The sequence below is a fragment of the Notamacropus eugenii genome, chromosome 1 (genome assembly GCF_028372415.1).
Source record: "Notamacropus eugenii isolate mMacEug1 chromosome 1, mMacEug1.pri_v2, whole genome shotgun sequence".
NCBI classification, from domain to species: domain Eukaryota; kingdom Metazoa; phylum Chordata; class Mammalia; order Diprotodontia; family Macropodidae; genus Notamacropus; species Notamacropus eugenii.
The window spans coordinates 228,523,616-228,548,329 of NC_092872.1; the positions used below are offsets into that span (position 1 = coordinate 228,523,616).

General features: G+C 43.0%; 1 protein-coding gene across 1 annotated transcript in view; it reads right to left on the reverse strand.

Moving 5' to 3' along the window:
* The window catches only part of RET (ret proto-oncogene), a 152,719-nt gene extending 128,401 nt beyond the window's left edge, over nt 1-24,318 (reverse strand). Inside the window, 1 exon segment of the mRNA XM_072628013.1 lies at nt 23,960-24,318. Coding sequence (XP_072484114.1) covers nt 23,960-24,005 — 46 coding nt within the window. The 5' untranslated portion in view covers nt 24,006-24,318.
* Nucleotides 24,319-24,714: the final 396 nt, after the last annotated feature.

The following is a 24,714-nucleotide window of genomic DNA, read 5'->3' on the forward strand; positions in this document are numbered from 1 at the left end:
AGTTTGGGGGAGTAGTTAGAAGGTCAGGCAGTGTCAGCATGATCTGAGAACAAGCTCTGCCCCGCTAACACACACCCCCCTCCAGTTCACACCTGTTGTGGTAGGGCTGGGGCGGGGGGGGGGGGGGGGGGGGGGGGGCGCAGGGAGACACACATGCAAGGCTTAGTTCTCCCAGACAATTCTCTGACATAAATTCTCGAAGTGTGATGACCCCTGAGGGTCCAGTCCCTGAAACCCCTTAAATTACTATTTTTGTAAAAATACTAAGACATTATTTACCTATCAAAACGTCCCTTGCTTTTCCAATTCCAGAGCTACGTAAGACCAAATTTCATCATATACTCTGTCCCAAAAGTCCTAGTGCAGCTTTCATAGTTTAAAACTGCACTAAAATGTTTGGGATACTCTATATTTTAACTATATAACAATTGCAATTTAACAATAATAATTCAGCTGTAACAAAATAGCATTTAGATAGTGCATTAAGGTTTGCAAAATGTTTTATAAATACTGTCTCATTTGATTTTAACATCTCTTGGAAATAAGTGCTATTATCACTATTTCACAGATGAGGAAACTGAGGCAAATAGAAGTTAAATGATTTGCCCAGGTCATAAAACTAGTAGACGCCTGAGGCAGAATTCAGATGTAGGTCTTCCTAATATCAAGTCCAATGTTCTATCCACTACACCACCTAGCTACCTCAACACACCATAACAGATTGCATACAAAAGATTTGAGAATCCAGCTGTCTTCTACTAAGCCAAACATTAAAGAAATGTGCATAATATGTCATTATTGTTATTTTTTTGTTTGTTTTGGAAAATATTTTATTTCACAAAAAAAAAAATTCAGCGCAGCTATGAAATAGATTATAATGATAATAATGATTATAACTGACATCCATAAAACCCTTCAAGGTTTTGAAAACGCTACAATTATTTCATTTGATTTTCACTAAAGCCTTGTGAAGTATGGACAACTATTCCCTTCCCCATTTTACAGGTAAGTAAAAAGAGGTCCTTCCTTACCCAAGTATCACACAGTTATTACTAAGGGTCTGCTGAGGGATTCTTCTTGAAGACTCCGGCCTCGTATCACCTAGGTAAGTTTCAACAAGTTATCTGAGAAACACACTGGTCAAGTGACTAAACCAAGGTCACCTAATATAGTTTGCTTTTACTCGTCCTTTGGTTTTATTTTTTGAGGGAACTTTTTCTAAGAATGCAGATCTCCCCCTGCTCTGCAACTTACTGAATTACTTAAGGCATTCCATTGGTACTACATGAAAAAAAAACTTCACGGGACTTCTCTGAGCAGTCCTTCACCTTCTCCAGTCCTCTAGTTCTTCAGGGAGGAACAAGGAACATAGTGATTTCTGTATCTCTTTAAAATTCAGAAAACTTTGATGCAACTCTGAACCTCAGGGACAAAAGGAAAATAGTACAACTAGAATTACCACCATCCCTCACTAGATTATCTGCTTTGAGGGAAGGGAGTGTCTTTTGCCTCTTTTTGTATCCCCAGCCCTCAGCACAGCTCCTGGAACACAGTGGGTACTTAATAAATGTTGTTTGATTGACTGATTACAAGTGACGAAGCTGAGGCTCAAAAAGTTAGAGTGATTAGCCCAGGGATGGGGAGCCTGCAGCCTTGAAGTCATCCTCTAGGTCCTCAAGTCCAGCCCTTTGACTGAATTTAAACTTCACAGAACAAATCACTTCCATAAAAGGATTTGCTCTGTAAAACTTGGACTCAGTCAAATGTTTGAACCCAAGGACCTAGAGGGCCACATGTGACCTTGAGGCTGTAGGTTCCTCATCCCTGCATTAGCCCATACAATTACTGATTGTCCAGGCCAAAACCGCAGCCCTAAGTTTTCTGCCTCCAAATCCAGAGATTGTTCACATGTGCCCTTCTGCAGAGTAAATACAGGCTCTACTCAGCTTTTGTCCCTGAGAAATCCAAGGTCTCCTGCACAACCTTTCTGGGTAGGAGCCGGGCTGAAACTAAAGGCAACAAGGTTACCCATGCGGGAAGCAAGAAGAGAGAACATCCCACTGTACCCCACCCCCACACTTCCTGTGAAGTTTACAGTTGGTTAAAAGGTATATAAAAGACAAGCCGAAAATGTAGCATCACGTATCACATTAGGCTATGGTACAAAATAAGTCTTAGGATGGTTAATGTAGGAACACATTTTTTTTCCTTCCCAGACATCATCCTACCCAGCTGGTAATAAATACTGGAACAGTCTGGAGCTAGCAGAGGTTACCTAAGTCAGCATCACCATTTTATGAAGAACCTTAGATCCAAAGAAGACATGAACTTGTCCAGGGTCACACAGGCAGAAAAGGACTGAACCAGGAAAGAAGTTGCCTCCCTTTATTTCATCAATCTCCCAGCCAGTCTCCCTTGCCTCTAGGCTCTCCAGCCTCTAATCCATCCTGACAGCTGCCACATTAATCTTTTTAGAGCATAGTCTGTTCATGTCACCACTCTACTCAATAAATTTTAGTGATTCACCAATTGCCTTGATGTAAAATATTTAGCAATTAAAGCTCTTGGTAAGACTGGCCCCCCGTCCATCCACAATCTTCAATTACTCTGTGTTTGAAACAAACTGGCCCACTTGTTCCTGGTACACAACATTCCAGTTTCTTGCCTCCATGTTTCTGAATGGGCTATCCCCAAGACCTGTAATATTCTTACCTTCTTACCTATAACCCTTGGGAACTCCTATTTCCCTTGGAGACACATTTCAAGCATCACCATGATTAACTGATTCTTCTTACTTGCCCCAACTGTTAGTGTCCCTTTCTAATACCTGTGTATTTATTTTCATATGTATCCCATATTTACTAATTTATCAACGTGAAGAGTTCTCTGGTAGAATTTAGCTCCTGGAACTGAAACAATTTCATTTTTTTCTTTGTATCTCCCAGACCTGTGCTAAATAAATGCTTTCTGGTTTATTGATTTCATCTAGTTAGAAAAATTCACCCTATTTTCTTCTTTCTTGTAGCAGTCAATATTTTTGAACCTCGAGGTTCAAGCTTTCCAGACAGAAGCCACTCACTGGCCTTTTACTCTTCCACTTTGAGGTCCAAACCATGCAGAACATAAAATGTGATGAAAGCAGGGAAAGAATTGCTCATTTTGTGTTCAGAGGCATATTTTCTAGTTCCTGCCAGGTGCTGAAGGAAAAATCCACAGGAAGAGTCTTATAAGAAACAGCCATGTTACAATGCTTTACAGCAGATCCGACTGTACTGCTCCAATGACTAAAAAAGTCCAGCCCAAGTAAACAGCCTCCAAATGCCTGCCTCTAGATAAGAATAATGCCTGCCTATAGCACCTCCAGCCACGGAAATGTCCAAGCCTGGAACCTCAAAGAGATTAAGAAACCATAAGAATTGTCCCATACAGTATAGATTTCTATCCCAGTCTGGGTTTGTTTGTTTGTTTTTAATGACCCAAACAGGATAGAGACGAACAACTCTCAGGGCTAGGTCAGGTCTTAGCTAGAGATACTGGGCCTCTCCCTTAACTATGCATTTGTCAATCTGGCCCCTTGTTACCATGAAACTCCCATGACAACTTTAAGAGATGATCTCTGAGGGCTGGACCAGCAGGGCTGTCACATAAAGGAGACCAGAGTGGGAATTTCATCTCTCCTGGGTCTGGACAAAGAAGCTTGAGGGAAGAAATCTCTGTAAAAGAACACGCAAATTCTGTCAATGTTAAAAACTCTTTCCCTATCAATTAATCAACACGTAGAAACAGGTGGTACAGTAGATAGAGTGTTAGGTCTAAAGTCATAAAGACTTGAGTTCTAATTGGACCTGAGACATTAGCTTTGTGGTCACGGACAACTCACGTTTCTGTTATCTGCCTGAGCTTCCTCAACTGTAAAATGAGGATAATAACACCTACCCTCAAAGAAATGTTGTAAGGATTAAATGAGGATAATATTTGTCAAGTGCTTATTAGCACAGTGCCTAGAGAAATAAACAATAAATGCTTGCTTCCTTCCTCTCTGTGTGCCAGGCACCGAGGGTACCAAAACCCAAGTGAGACACTTCCTGCCCTTACTTAAAAGGAGCTTGTATATTACTAAAATTGTTGCAATAATAATATTCCTTCACCTGCCATCCACCCCAAAGAGACACTTGTGTGAAATGAAAAGTGTCCAATTAGTCTAATAAGAATATAAAAGGCTTTGTTCTCCCTTCCCCTTCCTTCCTGCCCCACCCCCATGTTCCTTCTTCCTGGAGGTGCATGAGGGAGGCTGGGCAAATCACAATCACTACTTTCCTCAGAAAACAACGCAGATAGCCCAAGAGCCTCAGGAGTAGCAATGCCCCCAAGCACCTGACCTACCACCATCTTCGAGGGGAGCAACCCCAATGGTGCGCTATCATCACCACGCAAGGACTGAAAGGCAAAGTTCTTGCCACCGAAGTCCTTCACAATGTCAAATAGTTTGGATATAAATCAAAGAGGACCAAGGAGGTCATGAGAGCAATGTCTTGATTTGCACTTGAATTGGATGGATGTCTTCACTTGCCTGGGATTCAGATGAGTTCTACACTACAGAACTATAGTTCTACACTACATACTGGGTTATTTGACATCAGGCTTTACTATTGCCCCATTTGTGGCACCTCCACTCATTAGAATGTGAGTTCCTTAAGGGTAGGGATGATCTCATTTATTTATTTGCATTTCCAGCATTTGATATACAGTGTTCTGCACTGCAGAAAAGCTTAAAAGCTTATTCATTCATTCATCCATTTCAAGCTTGGACTTTAGAAAAATCAGAAAGCTTTGTCCAAAAGTCAATAGAACCTTAGCCTAGATCCTATAATCTCCCAATAAACCAGGGTATGGGAGGCAGCAGGACAAAGCTGATCAAATGGGACCGGGAACAAACATCTGTTCAGGCAGGAGGAGACCAGTAGGTATTATAAATGGGATGGCTCAAAGGAATACAATAATCTGCAAGGCTGAGGTGGATTCTAAAGATTAAGAAAAGTAGGAAGGTCAAGTGCAAAGGAGTTGTTTGAGAGGCAAGAAAGGTCAGGCAGGTGCCTGAGACCAAGCTGAGGAGGCAAATTGACTAAGAAGGCAGAGAGAATCAATGGCACTAGCGAACAGAAAATGCCAAGGTGAGCTCAGATTCTTGTTCATGTCTATTAGACTTCCATCCTGCTTTACCTTCCCTGCTGAAGACAGGCAGCTCTGAGTTACCCCTTGACAAGAGGTAGCCAGGGACCTGGAGATGAGCCCTACCCACCTGGTCCAGAGACGCTGAGGCTGAGATTCTCTCACAACCCCTGAATCCCAGTCTGGCAAACACTCGAAAGAGAGACCAGAATCCTGGTTTTCAATCCTGTTTCTTTGTAGTAAACTAGCCCTGAGTCCCTTCCAGTGCCAAAATACTACAACTCCAGTTCGGACTAAGGTATAAAGCAGGGTGTAGGAATAAGATAACATAGCATTTCATAGCAAGGGCATTACCTCAGACAAACTGAGGCCTGGGAAAGACGTTAGTTTAGAAAGGCCAAGGTCACCCACTGCAACCCAGGCCATTACTAGTTGTCTTGACTAACATCCTGCCACTCACTGGACTTCTACGACTCCAGAAGAGAGGGAGGCTGATGACTTTGTGCAACTCTGTCTCACTTAAATTCAATTCACACACATGCTCAAGTTAAAACATCTTCATGAGGTCATTGCTCCTCTTTGAGAATGCTGAGGAGCTGACATGATACTGAGGGTGAAGTTCATAAAATCAAAGGGACAGAATTTGGACTTGGTAGGAACTTTGGTGGCCATCAAATTCATATTTTGCAGGTGAGGTAACTGAGACTCAGAGGGATTAAGTGACTTGCCCAGGTTCACACAGTAAGTGTATAAAGCTAGATTTGAATTTGGGTCTTTCTAACCCCAAGTCTAGCTCTCTACCCACTTTACCTTCTGATTCTCTCAAACTTAATTTCCATTACTATAACCTGGGGCTTAGAATTTTAAAGGGGGTTACAAAGGGATTCCAGGAATAGAGAAAAAATAGAACAGACACATAGAAAGAAATTACACACAGAAAGAGATTTGTCATACTGGAGGGAGGTCTGCACCACTACACAGCTCTTCTCCAGGACTGGCAATGGACAGCAGTTATAGTGAGTATTTCCAGTGCCTATCTTGGGCCTATGGGAACCTGAAAAGCAACAGGGGCCAAGTTATAAGGCTGTACCAAGCAGAGAAGGAGTTGTTGCACCAAACCAAAGATATGATGCAAAGCCAGGAACTATGGGAACCAGAGCCAAGGTAGAGGTGGAATCTAGACCAGAAGTAGTACTTTATTGACAATGTGTTCTATATGGGCAGGTGAGAATCAGGGAGGCCTATTCTCTAGAGATTCTGAGTTCTCTTCCCTTGGTGTTTTCTTCCCTTTGGGGGAGAATCCAATGTAGTATCCCAAGTCTGGAAGACTGTACATAGGTAGACAGAAGGCAGACCCATCGGAGAGGAAAGATGAATAGTCTTAACTGTTTATGGGCTTAGATGATTTTTCATTTTTGGGTTGGGTTAAATAAAGTTTTCAGTGTCTTGTTAGCTTGAATGCCTCCATGGAAACATGGTTCTTTCCTTATTGAAGGGGAGGTCTAGATGTGGATGAGGACAAAGCAAGCCAAATTTTGATGCTCCCAGAGAAAATCCTGGGTGAAAACATGAGCCATGCTGCTACTTAAAGGTCCACCTCTCTCTGGCTCCCCATGAACCTGTGTTAATTCAGAGTGTGTTTCTGATCCAGGTGCTACAGGTTAATAATGCAGGCAGTAAAGTTCTATACTCAGATAAAAAGTTCAATGAATATCTGCCTGCGAAATGGCAGAATACAGACGACGGCACAGTTTGCATGTCTGTATAGTTATAGAGGCAGCTAAGTGGCTCAATGAATGGAGCACTGAGCCTGAAATCAAGAAAACCTCAGTTCAAATCTGGGCTCAGACACTTAATAGCTGTGTGACATTGAGCAAGTCACTTAATCTCTATTTGCCTTAATCCACTGGAAAAGGAAATGCCAAACCACTCTGGTATCTTTGTCAAAAAAAACTCATGGACAGTATGATCCATGGGATCACAAAGAGTTAGACACGACTGAACAACTCAACAAAATAAAGAATGAACTAAGATGGAGGCAATTTCACATTGAAACAAGCTGATCCACATAGCTTGAATATGTTTGTTCTTCATTCTTGAAGAGGACCCATGACATCATGAGGATGATGTCTTGACTCAGAGTGAACTGGATTTAAGTGATGGAGGGTTGTACAGCCACCAGCTTCACTTTCTCCTCTGGAGCCATCTGTATCAAATGGGCAGATATAGATCAGGACAACTGGAGTTGGTCCCCTATACCTAAGTATGCAAACACAGAAATCTTAAAGCTCTATAAACAAATTGAAAGGAAATTCAATTCCTGACTCCCACCTAACAGTTGTATAGCTTTGGGCAAGTTGCTGAAATTCTCTGAGCCTCAGTTTCCTCATGTGTAAAATGAGGGGCTTGGACTATATTATCTCCCCTAAGGTCCCTTCCAACTTGAAACTGATGATCCTATAAAATCCCCAATTCTTGTTCACAAGGAATGGTGCTGCCTTGCCTATCCCATCTTGTGCCCAAGTACTGGTACAGGATTTTATATTTGTCTTCATGAATCCTATTTCAAACTTTTATAACCTCTTGAGATTTTTTTGGATCTTGACTCATTCATAGAGCATGTTCTTTATCCCTCCCATCTTCTTGATCTAGACTTTATCTTCATTTCTGTGCTATCTACAAATCTGATAAATGACATCTATGCCTTTTTCCAAAACACTAATGTGTTAACTGGTTCAGACTGGATGATTCGACTGCAGAACTCCATTTGAGACTTCCATTAATGGCTGATCGTGGAATTCCAGCATTCAATCAGTTATGAATTTGCTTAACTGGTCTATCTCCCCCATCTCTTTCTGTCCTGAGCACAACAATTAATTAAATGCCTTTGTCTAATCCAGTGTTTTGCCAAATTCCAGGTGTATTTTGTCTACAGCATTTTTCTGAGTTAGTCTCCCTTGCCAAAGAAGCAAATAAGTGTAGTTAATCGCATCTGTTCTTGATGAAGGCATAGTGGCTCTTCATTTTTACATTTCTAAGTGTTCCCAAGCCATTCCTTTTAATAATATTTTCTATAACTTTCCAGAATAGAAGGCATTAAACATAATTACCCCCATCATCTTCCCTACCCCTTTTATAAAACTGAGTCAACACCTGCCTTTCTTCATCTCCAGATTCTAAAACATCTTTCAATGGTCACATTGATAACAGCTCAACAACTGTAGTGGTTAAGTCTTTCAGTGGGGATTGGGAAAGGAGAGTTCTGGACCAAATGACCTGAACCCACTGGCGGGCATCTGTATGCTCTCTTACCAATTCTTTGTTTACCTTGGGCCAGTTATGATGGCACAGTAGATAAAGCACTGAACTTGGAATCAAGAAGCCCTGACTTCAAATCAGTTGTTTTCTAGATGTATGACCCCAGGCAAGTCAGTTAACCATAGCCTGCCTCAGTTTCTTCATCTGTAAAATGAAGAAAATAATAATAATAATGCCATCTTCCTAGGGTTGTTTTTAGACTTCAAATGAGATATTTGCAAAGTGCTTTGCAAACTTTAAGACTATGTAAGTGATGGCCAGTTTTTATTATTGCCACCTTCATTATCATATTAACTCTGACAACTCAAAAAGCTAGTACCCCTGAAGAAACCCACCCCAGAACCATCCCAGGCAGTGACAGCGTGGCTTGGAGTTGAGTTTTGCCTTCCTTCCACCAAGACCAGGAAAAGAATGCTAATACATTCTGGCACTGGTATGGGGGAAGTATTAGCCAAACAAAACTCAGGGTCTGGGAGTGAAGTAAAAGGTGTGATAAAAAAAAGCAGAACAAGTCATAAAAGAGGAGGAAGTATTTTATAAATAGACAGGAAAGCTAAGTAACAGGCCAATGTACTTGTAGGGCTCTAGTCATAGATGGGAGCCTTGAAGGTCCAGATACTGATCAGAAGATGGTGAAGGCAAAGGGATCACTCTGGACACAGCTCAGTGGGATTGGATCAAGGTGTACCCCACTGTCCTGAGCTTTCAAGCCACCCTTTCCAGGCAGCATTGAAAACAAAAACCAGTGTTGCCAATATCTTGTTATCTAGAGGGAAACTGCATGATCACCTGAAATCGTCACAATGGATGACTTCAGAGTTAGGAAGAACCTTAAGTATCATTTAATCCATGACTAACTTCCAAATGGGGAAACTGAGGCTCTGATAAGCTTAGTAAATTCTTAGGACCAACCCATCTAAGTCATAGAGGTTCATCATTAGATTGGCCTCAAAAGGATGAATTTTTCAGCCACAATAACTTATAAAAACTACATAAAGGGTGGAGATTTAGAGTGGTGAAGGGGATGGGCTCATCAAAGAAATCTTGGCTCCCTCAAGTGTTGGAGTAAAGTAATCTTAAAGCATCCCTCAGAAGCAAAGGAGAGATGTTATCATTCCCACTTTACAACACTGCTGGAAGTTGAGATCCAGGACAATTAAGCAATTTGCCTAAAGTCACACAAGTCTCCAGTGGAGTTAGAAAATCTAGGCTTCTGGCTCCCAGTCCTGTGCTCTAAGTTATGGCATGCCACCAATCTGGGACAAAAGTTTTAACAGCTAAATATAATTTATAATTAGTTTTCTAAACACATAGCTAAAAGGCCATTAGCTAACCATTAGGTATAATGTAGCCCATTTTCTTTCTACAATCAAAGGAAACACTGATTTACTTAGCTCAATTCCTAAAGTAATTCTGAAGAATAAAGGCCATTTAGCACAATGAGCTCAATAAACTTTCACATTTCCTTTCTGCTAGGGGGGTACACTGATCACCCCACCCCACCACTATCAGCTTCAGTCTTGGGCTTTTCTCCAGCTGACCATTTGCCTTCCAGTACATCCATCCGGTAATCAGAGTTCCTTCCTGCGAAATGGTGCAAAGCCACTTATGCTAACAACAGGGCTAGGTTGTCAATGGAACCATCCCAGGAAGAGGGGAAAGATTTAAACAGGACCCAGCATACATAGTATGCTACCTACAGAGTGTGACTACCTAGTATGACTCCAGGGGCATTGCCCAGCATTTGAAATTGCACCATCATTTTACCCTTTGATCCACGTTAAAATGCCAGTCTTCCTTCAGGAAGGTAAATACTTCATTTAGACTTCAGAGAAGAACATAAAAATCAAAGAGAAGGATTTAAGGTTATAGCTCTAGAGTTGGAAGGAGTCTCAGGAATCATGTGCTTCGACCCCCTTATTTTTCTGATGAGAAAAACAAGACCCAGGTAGACCCAAGGACACCTGACCAAGGTCACAAAGGTACCAAGTATCCAAGGCAGGATTTGAATGCAGGACCTCTACATTCAGAGCTTGTACTCTACTCTTTCCACCATACCATGCCAGGAAAGAAAAGAGAAAGAAAATAAGAATGGAGAAAAGACCAAAGGATGCAGCAAAACTTAAAAGACAAACTTGGGCTGGCCTGATTCACACAGATTGAGAGAGACTGTAGTGACTGAATGGGAATTATTGATGCTATCACTTGTACAGTTTTTAACAATTTGCCAAGTCTTTCCACATCTGACTGGACGCTGACCACAGTCCTGGGATGTGACAGGTAAACTTAATCATCCTCAATGGACAGATTAGGAAACTGAGGCCAACAGATATTAAATGACTTGCCCAAAGTCACAAGTGATCATAATAATTTACTGCAATGTGGATACTAAAAAAGCACTTTTCCCATCTATTCCCACAATTTACAAGAGAGAGATATGGATGAGAACCATCCCTGCCCCCCTCCATCATAAAGTTTTTCTTTGGCAGAAACAGAAACTTAGTTTATTCAGTTATGTCATCTCATCTCAAAAGCAAAGTAGGCAAGGAGGGTAGGTTATACTTGGCTTTAAATTCACAAAGGTGAACATGAGAGCCTTCATCTGGTTCCATCTGTCAACTCTCCTCGGCCACTTTAATCTTTCTCCATTCTGTTTGGAGATTGAGAAATGGCAGGTATGAATCCCAGACTCTCACCAGTGGCAAAAGAATCAAGGATTATTGGGGCCCACCACCACACCTGACAGGTGAGCACAAAGTGGGGGAGCATGGGAGATGCAGATCATCATCTTGAAGCTGGTTAGCAACAGAGTAGAATTTGGGTTAGCAGATCCTCAAATTCAACACTCTTTCCACTCGTGACAAGCTCAAGGTTATACAATACATTCTGCCCCTTCCTCTCCTGGGGTCAGTAACGCTATGCTGGCACTGCCTATAGGACATACTGTATCTTGACCCCAACATAGTGACTGCATTTTTGTCCTCTTCCAGTACAAAGGACAACCAACCAATAGTTTGTAGGCTAACGCAAAGGGCACCAACTCTGCACACATGTGCGCATGCTCTCACTCTCTCTCTCTCTCTCTCTCTCCCCTCCAATTTTAAGACAATGGTGAAAAGAAAGTTGGCAGGTAATGGGATGATTATGGGCCCATGCTCACCATGGGGACTAGAGAGGAGAAAGAACTCATAACTGAGTAACTAAACCCACAATAAGAGTTAGAGGTCCAAATCTTGTTCCTCCCGAGAACACAGGCCAATGAGGAAAACCACAGGGTAGGGATTGTGAGAAGTGCTCAACTTCTGTCTTGGAGCTCTTCCTTGGCCTGCCTCTCTGGGCTAAGTGCCATCAGGCAACTGGGTGGGGAAAGTTATCTCCAGAGCCTGTTCTATAAAGTATGATCTTCCTCTCCCTGCCTCCCTCCCCATCCTGATCCCTTAGGAGCTGAGCATCTTTCTGGAGGGAGGTTTCTGAGATACCAATGATCCACAATGTTCTTGTTTCTAAGTGACCGGAAAGACAATGTTCTGGATTGCCAGGAGCTGTGCAGTTGTTTTGGGCACACATTTCCTCCCCCTATCTATTTTATTTATTTATTTTTATACTATGCAAGGGACCTCCAATGGTCCAAAGTAACTTCCTCATTCAAATTCACACTGGGGGAGTGAGGTAACTGCATGCTCTCAGGTCACTTAGTTCAGATAGTAAGCCCCCCAGGGCAAAAAGACCTCCCAGCAGAGAGAACCCCTAGACAGCACATGGTGGTGATCATTATTTCAATTATTTTTCCCATTGTTTTAAGACAAAGGTTGGGTCGCCAAAGAATAAATCCAAGCAGATTTTTAAATGGAATGGAATGTTACTGCTGTTAGTTTGCCTATGATTTTGTAAAAACAGTCCAAGTGAGGACAATAATGACTGATTCTGCCAACAGTGTGGGGAGAGACATGCACCTTGCTGCCAATGTAGGGGGGGTAGGCAACGATACACCTTGCTCATCTCCCGTCACTGTCCTGTCCTCTACTACCCGCACATACATGTAGTCGCTAACCACAGGCCAGAGGGGCAGTGTGCTCTTAGCTACGACCCCTGCTCTCCTCTGCATGTTTCTTCCATCTTTTCCTTTCTTCATGACATCCCTGACGAGGTGTCCAGTGTCTCCAGAAAGTGACCTACAAAGTCACTTTGTCCCTAACTCAATACTTCAAGTCAGTTCTGTCTTTCAGCTCCTCCAAGGCCTGCCTTTCTGGGCTAAGGGCCAGGAGGCCCTTCATTTCTTAAGACTATAAAACAAAGGACTTTGCCTTAGAGGTCACTTACAGTTCTGATGTTCTACAATAAGGATTTATATGGTTTATTACAGTTAGTAAGTACTTTATATCTATTATCTAACTTAATACTATACTGACATATTTCATACTTTCCAGGGAAGATTCTACTTTTTTAAAGAGAAGCCTGGACTGAGCAGTAATTAAAGAAATGACCCTAATGGTTGGACTTCCTGCTCTACATGTAGGTACAAGTACTCTTTTAGGAAACAGGTTCACCGACACCACCATAATGTTGTTGCTCTAAAGCCATTCTCTCCACCCAAGCGCCAAGGCGGGCCTTTGGCTGGCGGGGACTAATGTTCCTCTGCTCTTAAAATGGGGCTCAGGAAGAGGCTAGAGTTGCAACGTCTGCTTAGGGATGTACCAGAAGCATTAGGTCGATTGCACAGAGCCAGTTGGTGATGCCAAGCAAAGGGGTCCAAAGCAGGGAGCAAGGTCTGATCAAAAACATGAGTCAGCACCCGCTGGGGCAGCAGAGTTCAAGGACCCAGTAAAGAGATACAGCCTCAGCTCAAACTTCCTGCCATCTCTGATAGCAGCAAATAAGGAAATTCTTTAACCATTTCCTACAGTTGACATCTTGAGGAAACATACATATTTTCAAGGTGACAGAGGCTCCGGCCTTACAGTTTTCCCTAAGTGAGTTTCCCTCAGATGTTTCATGGTGCTACGAACATTTGCTAAAGGAAACAAAAGGCTTTCTTGGGGGATGAGGGAACCAGAAACACCTACAACCTAGGTAACTGCCTACTTTGCCTGCAAATAAGTCCCTAAGATCAGATATATCTTTAATCGTTTTGCTTCTTAAGAACTCAGACATCTGCAATACGGCAGACAAAGGTAAGGATCCCTGTGTTCATACTAGGCATGTGTTGGTAGGGGAGATGGCGGGAGTGAGTGGCGCAAAGCCAGGGAAGAAGGAGGATAAAAGAAATTTTCTTTGGAAAAAAGTCACTCTTTGTGACTCCATTTGGGGTTTTCTTGGCAAAGATACTGAAGTGGTTTGCCATTTCCTGCTCCAGCTAATTTACAGATGAGGTAACTGAGGCAAACAGGAATCAAGTGACTTGCCCAGGGTTATGCAGCTAGTCTGAGATCAGATTTGAATTTGTGAAAATGAGTCTTTCTGATTCTAGGCCCAGGGCTCTATCCACTTACCACCTGGCTGCTCCAAAGGAAATGTTTCTAGCTCTTCTAAAACTGTGGCTGTTCTTAAAATGCCAGGGCAGGTATGGCTAAGGGAACCAATCAACCTCACCAGGAGCTCTCCCTCCAGCTCTAGCCCCTCCCACGATCACCACTGTTTTCCTTGACACTGTGACTCCCCCTAAAAGCTTAGAAATAAGTGTCAGCCCCAAAAGGAAGTCAGACACAAAGCTAGGTCAGCCTGCTGCCCATCACGTAACTTGGCCTGCCTCTCTCATCACCACACAAGCTTTGACAGAGAACATCAGGCCCTCCTGTGTGATGCGGAGAGATTCCCAGAAAGAAATTGAATCAGCCAGCAACAGGCAGGCCAACCAGTGGCTATAACTTAAGTCAGAATCCCATCCAGCAGTTTTGCTTTCCCGGTAAGAGGCTCATTAAAGATACAGAAGACACCCCGCTGCATAAAGCATCTATAGTAACACCATTTTACCGGAAATGCAAGATGTGTCAGCAGCTTGGCAGCTCACTAGCCCTGTTGCGGGGGACTTTTCAAGGGAAGAAATGAGGGTACCCTATGGACCAAGAAAACCTTCTCCCAACAAAGTACCAGATTCTTCAGGTACACTTAAAAGGAAGCCTGATGACAGATCAACACCATCATCCTTAAGCATCTATCCTTCCTAGGAGGTGATCACAGAAAGAAATAATTTTTATATGTGTGTATGTCTGTGTATACACACACATACACAGAGAATTATTCTGGATATATTCCTGATACACATACACTACATATATATATATATATATATATATATATACATATATATATATATATATATATATATACACACACACACACACACACATACTCACACTTTTGTGTGTACACACATATATACATATGTGTAACATACATGTATATTATATACAATGTAAGTTGGAAGATTTTAGATCTAGAGTTGAAAGACATCTCAGAAGTCATTTAATCTGACCCCCTTATTTTATCACTAATGAAACTGAGGTCCAGGGAGATAAGGTGCTTTGTCCAAGGATACACAGGTAATAAAGGCAACTAGGTGGTGCAGTAGATAGAGTAAAGCCAGGAAAACACATATTTGTGAATTCAAATCTGGCTTCAGACACTTACTTACTAGCTGTGTGATCCTGAGCAAGTCACTTAACCCCATCTGTCTCAATTCCTCATCCATAAAATGGGCTAGAGAAAGAAATGGCAAATAACGCCAGTAGCTTTGCCAAGAAAACCCCAAGTAGGGTCATGAAGAGTTGGGCAGGACTGAAATGACTGAGCAACACAGGTAGTAAGTAGGCATCAGAGATAGGACTGGAACCCAGGCCTCCTGAATCCAAAGCCAGTACTCTTTTATCCATACCATGCCTATTCTAACCCTTCAGCGTGACGTGGGGATTGCCCCTGAAATCTTCTAGACTCTGCTGATAGAATACAAACTGGGACAGATGCTACAATGCTACAAAGGTGTTAAGTATGGGCCTCCAAAGCCTGTTGACTGAGGATCAATCTAAGTGAAGTTAGAAAACTTGTCACCAGGTCAGCCTTGGGGTAATCGATGTTTTTGGCCAAGATACCTCTCCAAGGCCATCTAAGTCACAGGGAGCTGCAACTTGCATTTGGCTGCAGGAATGCTGCCAGACTGCAAGCAAACTGACAGGTCATAGGGTCACAGCTCTAGGATTGAAAGGGGACTCTGAGGCCATCTGGTCCAATTCCTTTATTTTACAGATGCTGAAACTGAGGTTCAGGGAAGTTCACTGACTCCTGGCATCTGTTTATGCAATGCTGTAGCTGTACCCTAAATATAAAATGGGAGAATAATTCCTATGCTACCTATTTCATCTGAAGTTGTGAAGAAAACACTTTCTGAACCTTGGAATACTTTGTAAATATGAACTATAAGAATTTTCAAAAAGGACTTCACATACCAGTCCAGGATATCATTTTAGCCTCATAAGAATGCTGTGAGTTAACAAGACAGGATGTGGCTGGTAGGTGAAGTAGACAGAACCCTGGATCTCAAGACAGAAAGATCTGAGTTCAAATTCAAATGCTGCCTGACACGCACTAGCTCTGGGTGACCCTGGATATGTAACTTAACCTCTCTCAGTCTCCATTTTCACATCTGCACAGTGGGGATGGTAGCACATACTTCACAGGGTTCCTGGGAAGATCAAATGAGAAAATATGTAAAGCATTTTGTAAACCTTAAAGGGTCATATGAATGTTAGCTATCACTGTTACTACTATATCCAGTTCACAGATAAACCAATTAAGATAAAAAAGATAACATGACCTGCAAGGCTACACAACATTTTATTGGCCCACATCTTCTGACTTGGACAATGCTTTCTGTCCACTGATAGAGCAAAATGGGGTTAGAGAAGGCATAGAATGCACTCCATCATTAAGAAGCAGCAGTTTGCTAGTCTCCTTCAGAACGGTAACTCAGGTAGGGCAAGAGGGGCTTTGTCTCAGGGTACCGAAATTTATAAGACTTTGCTTGCATTTGTATTTTTTTAAAATAGGTACTGGATTTGTTTGTAGTCCTCTATTTATTTTATGCATTTAAAAACATTATTTTGAGAAGGGGTCTTCTGAGCTTTCATCAAATTTTCAAAGGGATTCATGACACACACATATCACGTAAAAATGCACATGAGGTAATTTGAGGAAGAAGTACATTAATAAATGTGTGGGGAGGTAGGGACAATCAAGGAAGATTTTTCCATAAGGGCTAGCACCCGAGTTGAACCAAAAGGCAAGGATTCTGAGAAGCAGAGGTAAGGAAGGAATGCATTCCAGGAATGATGGAGAACTACTGTAGATGTATGGTATCAAGAATAGAATAGTTAGCATGGCAATTTGACCATGAAAAATGCTTAAAGGGAAGTAATATAAAGTACATCCACAAAAGTCAAGTGGAGCCAGATGGTGAAGGTATTTAAATGGCAGGTGAAAGAGTCTGTGTTTGATCCTAGAGGCAAAAGAAAGCTACTACGGACAGAAGGGTTGGAATGGTCAACCCTATGGCTTCAGAATATTGATTTGCCAGCTGTGTGGTAGATGACAGACTTGGAAGAGAAGGGATTAGAAGCAGAAAGACCAAATTAAAAGGCAGTTTCAATCCTCTAGACAAATTCTGATGAGGGCTTGATGGTTATATGACTGGAGAGGAGGGGACAGATCAGGTGTTCTTAAGCTGGGGTCCATGAACTTGGAGGGAGAGTAAATATATTTTGATAACTGCATTTCAACCCTGCATTTGTTTACAATCCTCTGTATTTTGTGTATTTAAAAACATCAGGCTGAGAGGCTCATAGGCTTCACCAACACAAAAAAGGATTAAGAATAACTTATCAAGGTAAAATAGATACAATTTGGCAAATGATTGAATGTGGCATGGGGTGAGAAAGAAGGAAGAGAACCTGATTGAGGTTGTGAACCTAGGAATCATGGTGTGCTCAAGAGAAACATAAATTTGAGAAGAACTGGATTTATGAGGGGGACAGGCTGAGTCTGAGCTGCTAAAGGAGCATCCAGATAAAGAGAATGAGTAGGCCTTTGGGGCTGAGGGCCTAAGGTCAAGAAAGGGATTAGGAGTGCATTTACACATATGTGTGTGTGTATGTGTGTGCATATACACACACATACACACACACATACCTGGGGGGTCATCTGTATAAAGGTTATTAAATCCATGGGGTCTAATAAAATCAGTAAGGGAGTGGGTAGAGAATAGAGAGAGGCGACCAAGATGGTAGCCTGAAGGACACTAGATTTTGTAGCAGAATGATCCTCCAGAAGGAATTCCCCATTATACAAGGTTCTCTGGTGTGGGCAAATATTGTCCTTTCACACATCTCACCTTATATAACTGATATCTGTTATCCCAGGAAATCACTCTGTAGAGGGAAAAGTAGGAGTTAGTTCAATTTGGCTCAGTCTTTTGTTCACTTAATCCATAATACCATAGGAAGCTCACCAAGAAATTCTAATTCAATCAAACTGCCCATTATATCAGTGACACTGATGTACTTCCAAACATGTAGCACTAACACGCCACATGTAAGAAGTGGAAGGAACCCGAGAGACCAGTAAGTTGAACCTCCTCATTTTACTTACTTTCTAACACTCACAGAGCCAAGTATAAGTAGACCACACTTTAAGAAAATGCCAAAATCTAAGCTAACTACAGCAGAAAAATTGAAAACAATTCTTTGATTTTTTAACAAAAGGATTTCTTAGGTCCATGCTTCTGTATTTAAGTATATATTTACAGATTATCAGCTACCTTTAAAGATTTTTTTAAAAGCCTCAAGTATGAAAAATTTAAAAAAATAAGACATCTAAATTAGGGGATATTTTATATCTTTAAATAAATTGCTTTATTTAAGCTTTAATAGCTTAAAGCTGCAATAAAACTTTTGGAATACCTACTACAATGTTCTGAAAAAGTGAATTTGGGCTTTTATCTCTTGACCCACAACTTTTCCATAAGCATGTACGTTCATCCTTCGTTACTGAAGAAGACTATGTCATCAGAGAAATGGTGACATGACTTGCACTTGACTTTGTTTTGAGTGAGGGAGGGCTGTGAAGGTCACCAGCCTCACTTCTCCTCCAGAGCCATCTGAATCCAGTGACCAGATATTCATCAGGATGACTGGAGATGACCCAGGATGAGGTAACTGGGATTAAGTGACTTCCCCAAGATCACACAGCTAGAGAGTGTCAAGTATCTGAGGTGAAATTTGAACTCACGTCCTCCTGACTCCTGTACTGGTGCTCTATCCACTGTACCACCTAGCTGCCCCAATTCCATAAACATACCTCTTTTCTGAATAGATCTGCACCAGTTTTGTGCTCAGTGGGGGCTCAGACTAACTGAGAGGAACAGGTGAAGTGGGCCCAGTATGTAAACCTTAGCTTTCATCCTCTGAGGAGGGTTCAGGTAAAGGCCCTAAGCCAAAAATATGTCAAGTGATGACCCACCAAAAACCAACCAGGAAAACTCTGAGGACTATGTGGAAAGGACTGATTGGCTAACACTGCTCAGGCCTGTTGCTGCCTTGGGCAAGAGGTTTTGTCTCTGGATTAAAAATATATTGGAAAGTCCCTAACTGGGATACTGGGAGATACATCCAATGATCCATGCCAGCTTGGAGATGGAATTATAATCGAGTGGAACTAGATACCCCAGGTCAGAATCCAAATGGAAAAACAATGCCCTCTTGGCAGATAGGAGAGTGAGTGTGTGTGGGAGAGTAATAGAGAAAGAGAGAGACAAAGACAGAGGTAGAAGGAGAGGGAGGGAGGGAGAGAAAAAGAAAGGGGGGGAAGGAATGAAGGAAGAAAGGGAGGGAGAAGGGAGAGAGGAGGAAGGGGAAGAGGAAAAAGAAAAGGAGAAAAAGAGGAGAGTGGGGAGGAAAAGGGGGGAGAAAAGGGAGAGAGAAAGGGAGGAAGAAAAGGAGGAGGAGTGAAGGGGAGAGGCGAAAGGGAGAAAGAGAGGTGATGAGAGAAAAACAGAGGAGAGAGGCAGAGAGAGGAGAAGCAGGGAGAGCCAAAGACAATGAGCAAACATACCCAAAACTGTCTTTGGGCTTCTGTTAAAACATATCTCCTGACCCCAAAGTTATTGTCCTTTGGCCCTAGATCTCCCTAAAGTTTAATCCTCAGAGAGCACAAAGGGTCAGTCAAGCCTTGTGATTCACTTGGAGGCTTTCTATGTAACCCCAATTATACTTCCCCCTTCTCAGCCCTGCCCTAGCCCCAGAAACACATCAGCACTGATTCTCATCTCCTCCCTGGCTGTAGATGGGTTCTCAGAGCTTCCTTGAGTTTATGGGAAGCTTTGGGAATTCATCAAAAGGGTAGAAGCAGTACAGAACAGTGGGAAAAATGCCACCTTTGGATTCCTCTTTCCTTTTAAGCCTGGATTCTGCTACTTGTTACCTGCAAGTCCCTCCCCCATTCTGGGCCTTGGTTTCCTCTACTGTAGAGTGAAGAGGTAGAATGAGATGACCTCTAAGATTCCTCTCATCTCTAAAGCTATGATCCTGGGTCTAGCAAGGATGGGAAGTGAACTATCTACTTTACTTTCCCACTCACACTGAATTTTTTCCAAGCTCCAGAAAGGGAGAACTGTTGGTTTTTCATTTTAGGGACTTTTAGTTCGGACCCTGGGGTTCTTAAAAAGTGAGCAGATACCCACTTTGTGTGGTAATGACCCATTCTCTGTGGCTTAGCTTCAAAGTCCAAAGTTTTGGAGGCTCCATCTTTCCTCTCTGAAGGACACTCCTTCCTCTACTCTAATTAACCTCAGATCCCTAAGGCCTCTTTAAACCTACCAATTCCCAAGCTTCTTGGTATCTCTCAGGGGTAACTCCCCCACTCCAATACGGTAGGGTGCAGAGAGCTGGAAAATCCACCCCTCTCAGGCTGTGATGGGGGTGGTAGTGGAAAATGGAGGCCCATATTCCTTCTCCATCTCCTCAGTCCTCCACCTCCTAGACTATATCCTACAGCCTATCATAATATGAACAAGAGAAGCAACATCTCCCTAGAAAATCCTAATTCCCCAAGGGGGCAGAGACTCACATACACACTGCCAAGTAAAACATCACAGCTCCTGCTCCCATCTTAGCTTTGAAGCAAGATTCATTCTGGTTTGATCTTTGCAACCTTGCCTGACCAGGAAACCAAGGAAATCGTTCTTGAGCTAGCAAAGCTGGGAGGAGGAAAGAAAGAAGCAAATAAATGTGTTTGTATTTCATCTAGTGGGAGTCTGTGTGCATAAGAAAGGGGCTTTGTTAATGTAGCTTATAGTTGTGGGGTAGGTGTGTGTGTGTGTCTGTGTGTCTGTGTCCGTGTGTGTGTTTAACCCTGAAAAATCAAAACAGATCACAGTCAATGACTGGGTGATTTCTTGGGAGACAGCAGTTCCAGAAAGATGAGGATGCAGAGCTAAGCAGCCTGAAGCTGGCAAGGGTTTGCTCTCCTAGAGGATCCAGGCAGTCTTGTGCAGGGAAACTCCTCAAATCCTTGAACCCCAGCACCAGGTATATTGGAGGACATCAACCATCGGTTCCCAGAACAATTTCTCCTGCTGTTGCTGTTGCAGAGAATACACACACAACTTCTGTGAATACAAAGTTGCCCACCCAGGGTCACAAGAGAGCTTTACAAACATCCCTGTTTACTCCTCTGCTGAAGTTCTCAGCCTTTTTTTCCTCCCCATGTCAGTCAAAGGCCAAAGCCTGGCAAGCTTGATTCCTGCTTCTTTTGCCTATGGGTTAACTCTGACTCTAAGCCCCAAGTTACGCTACAAAAGTGCCCTGGGGTTTGGAAAGGGGTTTGGCCTTCTTCAGTTCTGCAGCAAAGTTCCACTGAGAATCATTCTGGGGAAGTCTAAGGGAAAAAAAGGATGAAATCTAAGTGTCTCTTTCTCGTTCACCTAGTGGGGGTAGGGATGAGTGGAACAGCTAAGAGGAAAAGCAAAGATTACAAATGAATAAAGTTTCCAAGCTCATGAGAGAAAGCTGAGCTTTTCTAAGACACACACAACATTTTAGGGTGAAGACAGGCTGTCATTGGGAAAAGGTTATGAGGAAAATCTTACAATTCTTATTTCTTTCCCCTCTTTCTCCCCCTTGGCAAGCAGAGTCTACCTCTCATCAGCTCCAAGAGCAATTTCTCTCCCTAATAACAGGACCCCACCCGCTGTGGGGAATCTGTCTTCAAACCTTCCTCCCCCAAGCGCTCATTTGCAGCTGGGCTATTGGATAATATTAAGAAGCCAGTCTGAATCAACAGTAAGGGTGATAAGAATCCTTCTCTAGAACCAGGGCTGTAAAACAAGGTGACAGAAGTCTCACTCCCTCACCAATAAGGACACTGGGATGTTTAGAACAGAGAAAGATGGAAGGGCAACCAAAAGGTCCTTGAAAGGAAAAGGAGGAGCAGTTAAACAACCTTTACAGAAGGTGACCCCTTTATCTCCAACGAGATTAAAACAGAAGGCAATAAGGTTCTGCTTGTAACACTTGAGCCTAAGGTCATGACAGCAAAAAGAAATTCTGGTTAGGGAAGGAATTATTAGATACCAAAATGGATGCCCCAAAGGATGTTATTTAGGTAGGGTTTGCTGGATCAGAACATCTCTCAAGATCATCAGCCCCTAAGGCCAATGATTCTATAATTGGTAAACTGAGGCAAGCAGACATCTGTCTGAGCTTCAAGCTTAGTACTATCTAGCATTAGCACAGCATAGTTAATACTTGAGGAAGAAGCATTTAATAAATTCCCCAGGGTCCTCCCGAATCAAGCAGGAGTCATTCAGATCACTTCTGGATTTCCATATTCCCAACTTCCTGAACCTTCCTGGGAAGACAGATCCTTTCTCTTCAGGCGAAACATTAATATCAGGAAGCAAGTTGTGATCCTAACAGATTAGAATAAACAAGTAACGGTGCTTCAGATGATAAGAAATAGCTATTCCCTGGCATGGGGAGTTAAAGCTACGCCTAAATGCCTACAAGCTGGCTCAATGCAGTTTTCTGGGAAATACATCCAAAAAGATTTGCTTTTAGGTGCTTTCAGTCAGATTTTTTTCAGCTGGTAGTGAAAAACATGAAAGAAAATCAAATTAAAATGAACAGCAGCACCCCGCCCCCAATCTCCTTTGCTAAGACTTGCCATCAGAAAAAATTTCTATCTGAAGAATCAGTTTACTGACCCAGAAAAAAAGGAAATGACAGCGGAAGAAAATAAAGATTTCAAAGAGTTAAACTGATCCATAAAAACACAAACATTTTCAATACATCAAGTATCTTCATTTGTACTTAATCTTACCTGGGCCAAGTACAAAATATACTTTCACATGAACTCATGGAAAAAATACCTAGTAGGGTGGGAAGGACAGAAAATTCAGCTATGACAAAAAGTAATATGCTAGCAATACAGTAATCCTGAAAAATGTAACGTGTTTTCCAAAGGCAACCAAGGAAAAGGATACAATTTTCAACAAGCATCAGACATTTGACAGAGCTATAAAGTAGGACAGGATTTCCTTATCATGTACGGTAAAACATGGCATCCTGCATTTTCTCTTCCTCCCTTTTCTCCTTTTCCCCCTCACCCCAGTTCGGCAGGTCCTCTCAGCTTTAGGTGTTATTGCTTCTAAGGAAAAATCGGTTGCCTATCAAAATAGGAAATTGATATTGACTTTTCCAGCTGCGATGAGTCTAACCATCTATGAAATGTTACAAGCTAGCACAGAGAATGAGAAAGCCTGAACACCTCATTCACCTCAAACGCCCCCCCCCCCCACTTTTTGATCAACAACCGCAATGTTTTTACGGAAAGGTACTCCCCCCCCAAAAAAAAAATTATTCCCTATTCTCTCATATCTCCAGAGGAGGCTCAGAAAAGTTCCTTGGGGGAGGAGAAAGAAGGAAAAAAAAACAGTCAACACTACAATTGTGATTTATTCCCGTGAACATCAGAAAAACACGTTAGCAAAACATGTCCATATGGAGATAAGAGAAATACAATGATTTTCTGTTTGCATTGGAAACCCAACAGCTGTGGAAAACCTCGTCAATGTGACAAGCCAATAACTTTTCATCTTTCAGTCTTTTTCGTTTATTAGCCTAAACTCAATTTACTTCGCTGATATTAAAACCATGGGGGGGGGGGGGGGGGGAGAAAAACCATCTTTCACAACCTTAAAATAGAAACACACTTTAATATCCATCTGCTCCACTCCATAAATTTACGGGCAAGCGAATACACATCTGTTCTAACTTAGTTTCGAAGCTGAAAGTGGAGCGAAATATCAGCATTATTAGCATCTTGTTTATCTTTTCCTTTCCCATTCTCCCACCCCCCCACTTCCCACATCTGGGGTCTCCTGAAGCAGACCAAACTTCCTGGGCTGATCGAGCTGAGTACCACTCACCTTCACAAAGGAGGAGAAGACCCACGAGTCCCCCGGGGAGAGACATCCTGTTCGCCCGCCAGGAAATTCGAGGGCAGAGCGAAATAGCGAGGAAGCGGGGCACGCGCCCGTCCCGCGGGCGCAGGCGGGCAAGTCCCTGGCTGGCCGAGCCTCGGGGCGTCCGGCCTCCGAGAGGAGCCGCTGGCCGCCTGCGGCTGGCAGCGCTGGGTGGCTGGCCAGCTCTTGCTGCCGCTGCAGGGTCTGTCTGGGCAGCCTCAGCCCGGCTGCCCCATAGTCTGGGCAGAGTGCGGATCTGCGGGGAGAGGTGCGCTCTCTCTTCTGCTCTCAGGGAACTGTGGCGATAGAGCCAGGAGGAGGAGAGAGGGAGAGAGCGAGAGGGAGGGGAGAAAGAATAGGGGAGGGAGGGGCGGGGATGCAGGCGGACACACGCACGGACACACACGGGGACGGACACACACACGCACTGACACACACACACACACACACACACACACACACACACACACACACACACGCACCCAGCGGAGGGAGGAGAAGGGTGGGAACCTGCAGCTAAGAGGCTCTTGGCAGAGCTGTCTCTGCCCCTGCCCAGGCTGGGCTGCTCCCTGGGTGTTTTTCTCCTGGTGCGGAGGGCTCCCTATATTCCCCACGCCCCACGCCTAGTCCCCCCTTCCACTACGTTTCCCCGCAGGGCTCACTCCCTCAGGGTTGTGGTCTGGGCTTGGGGGAGGCCCGGCTCAGCGCTCAGCGCGGCG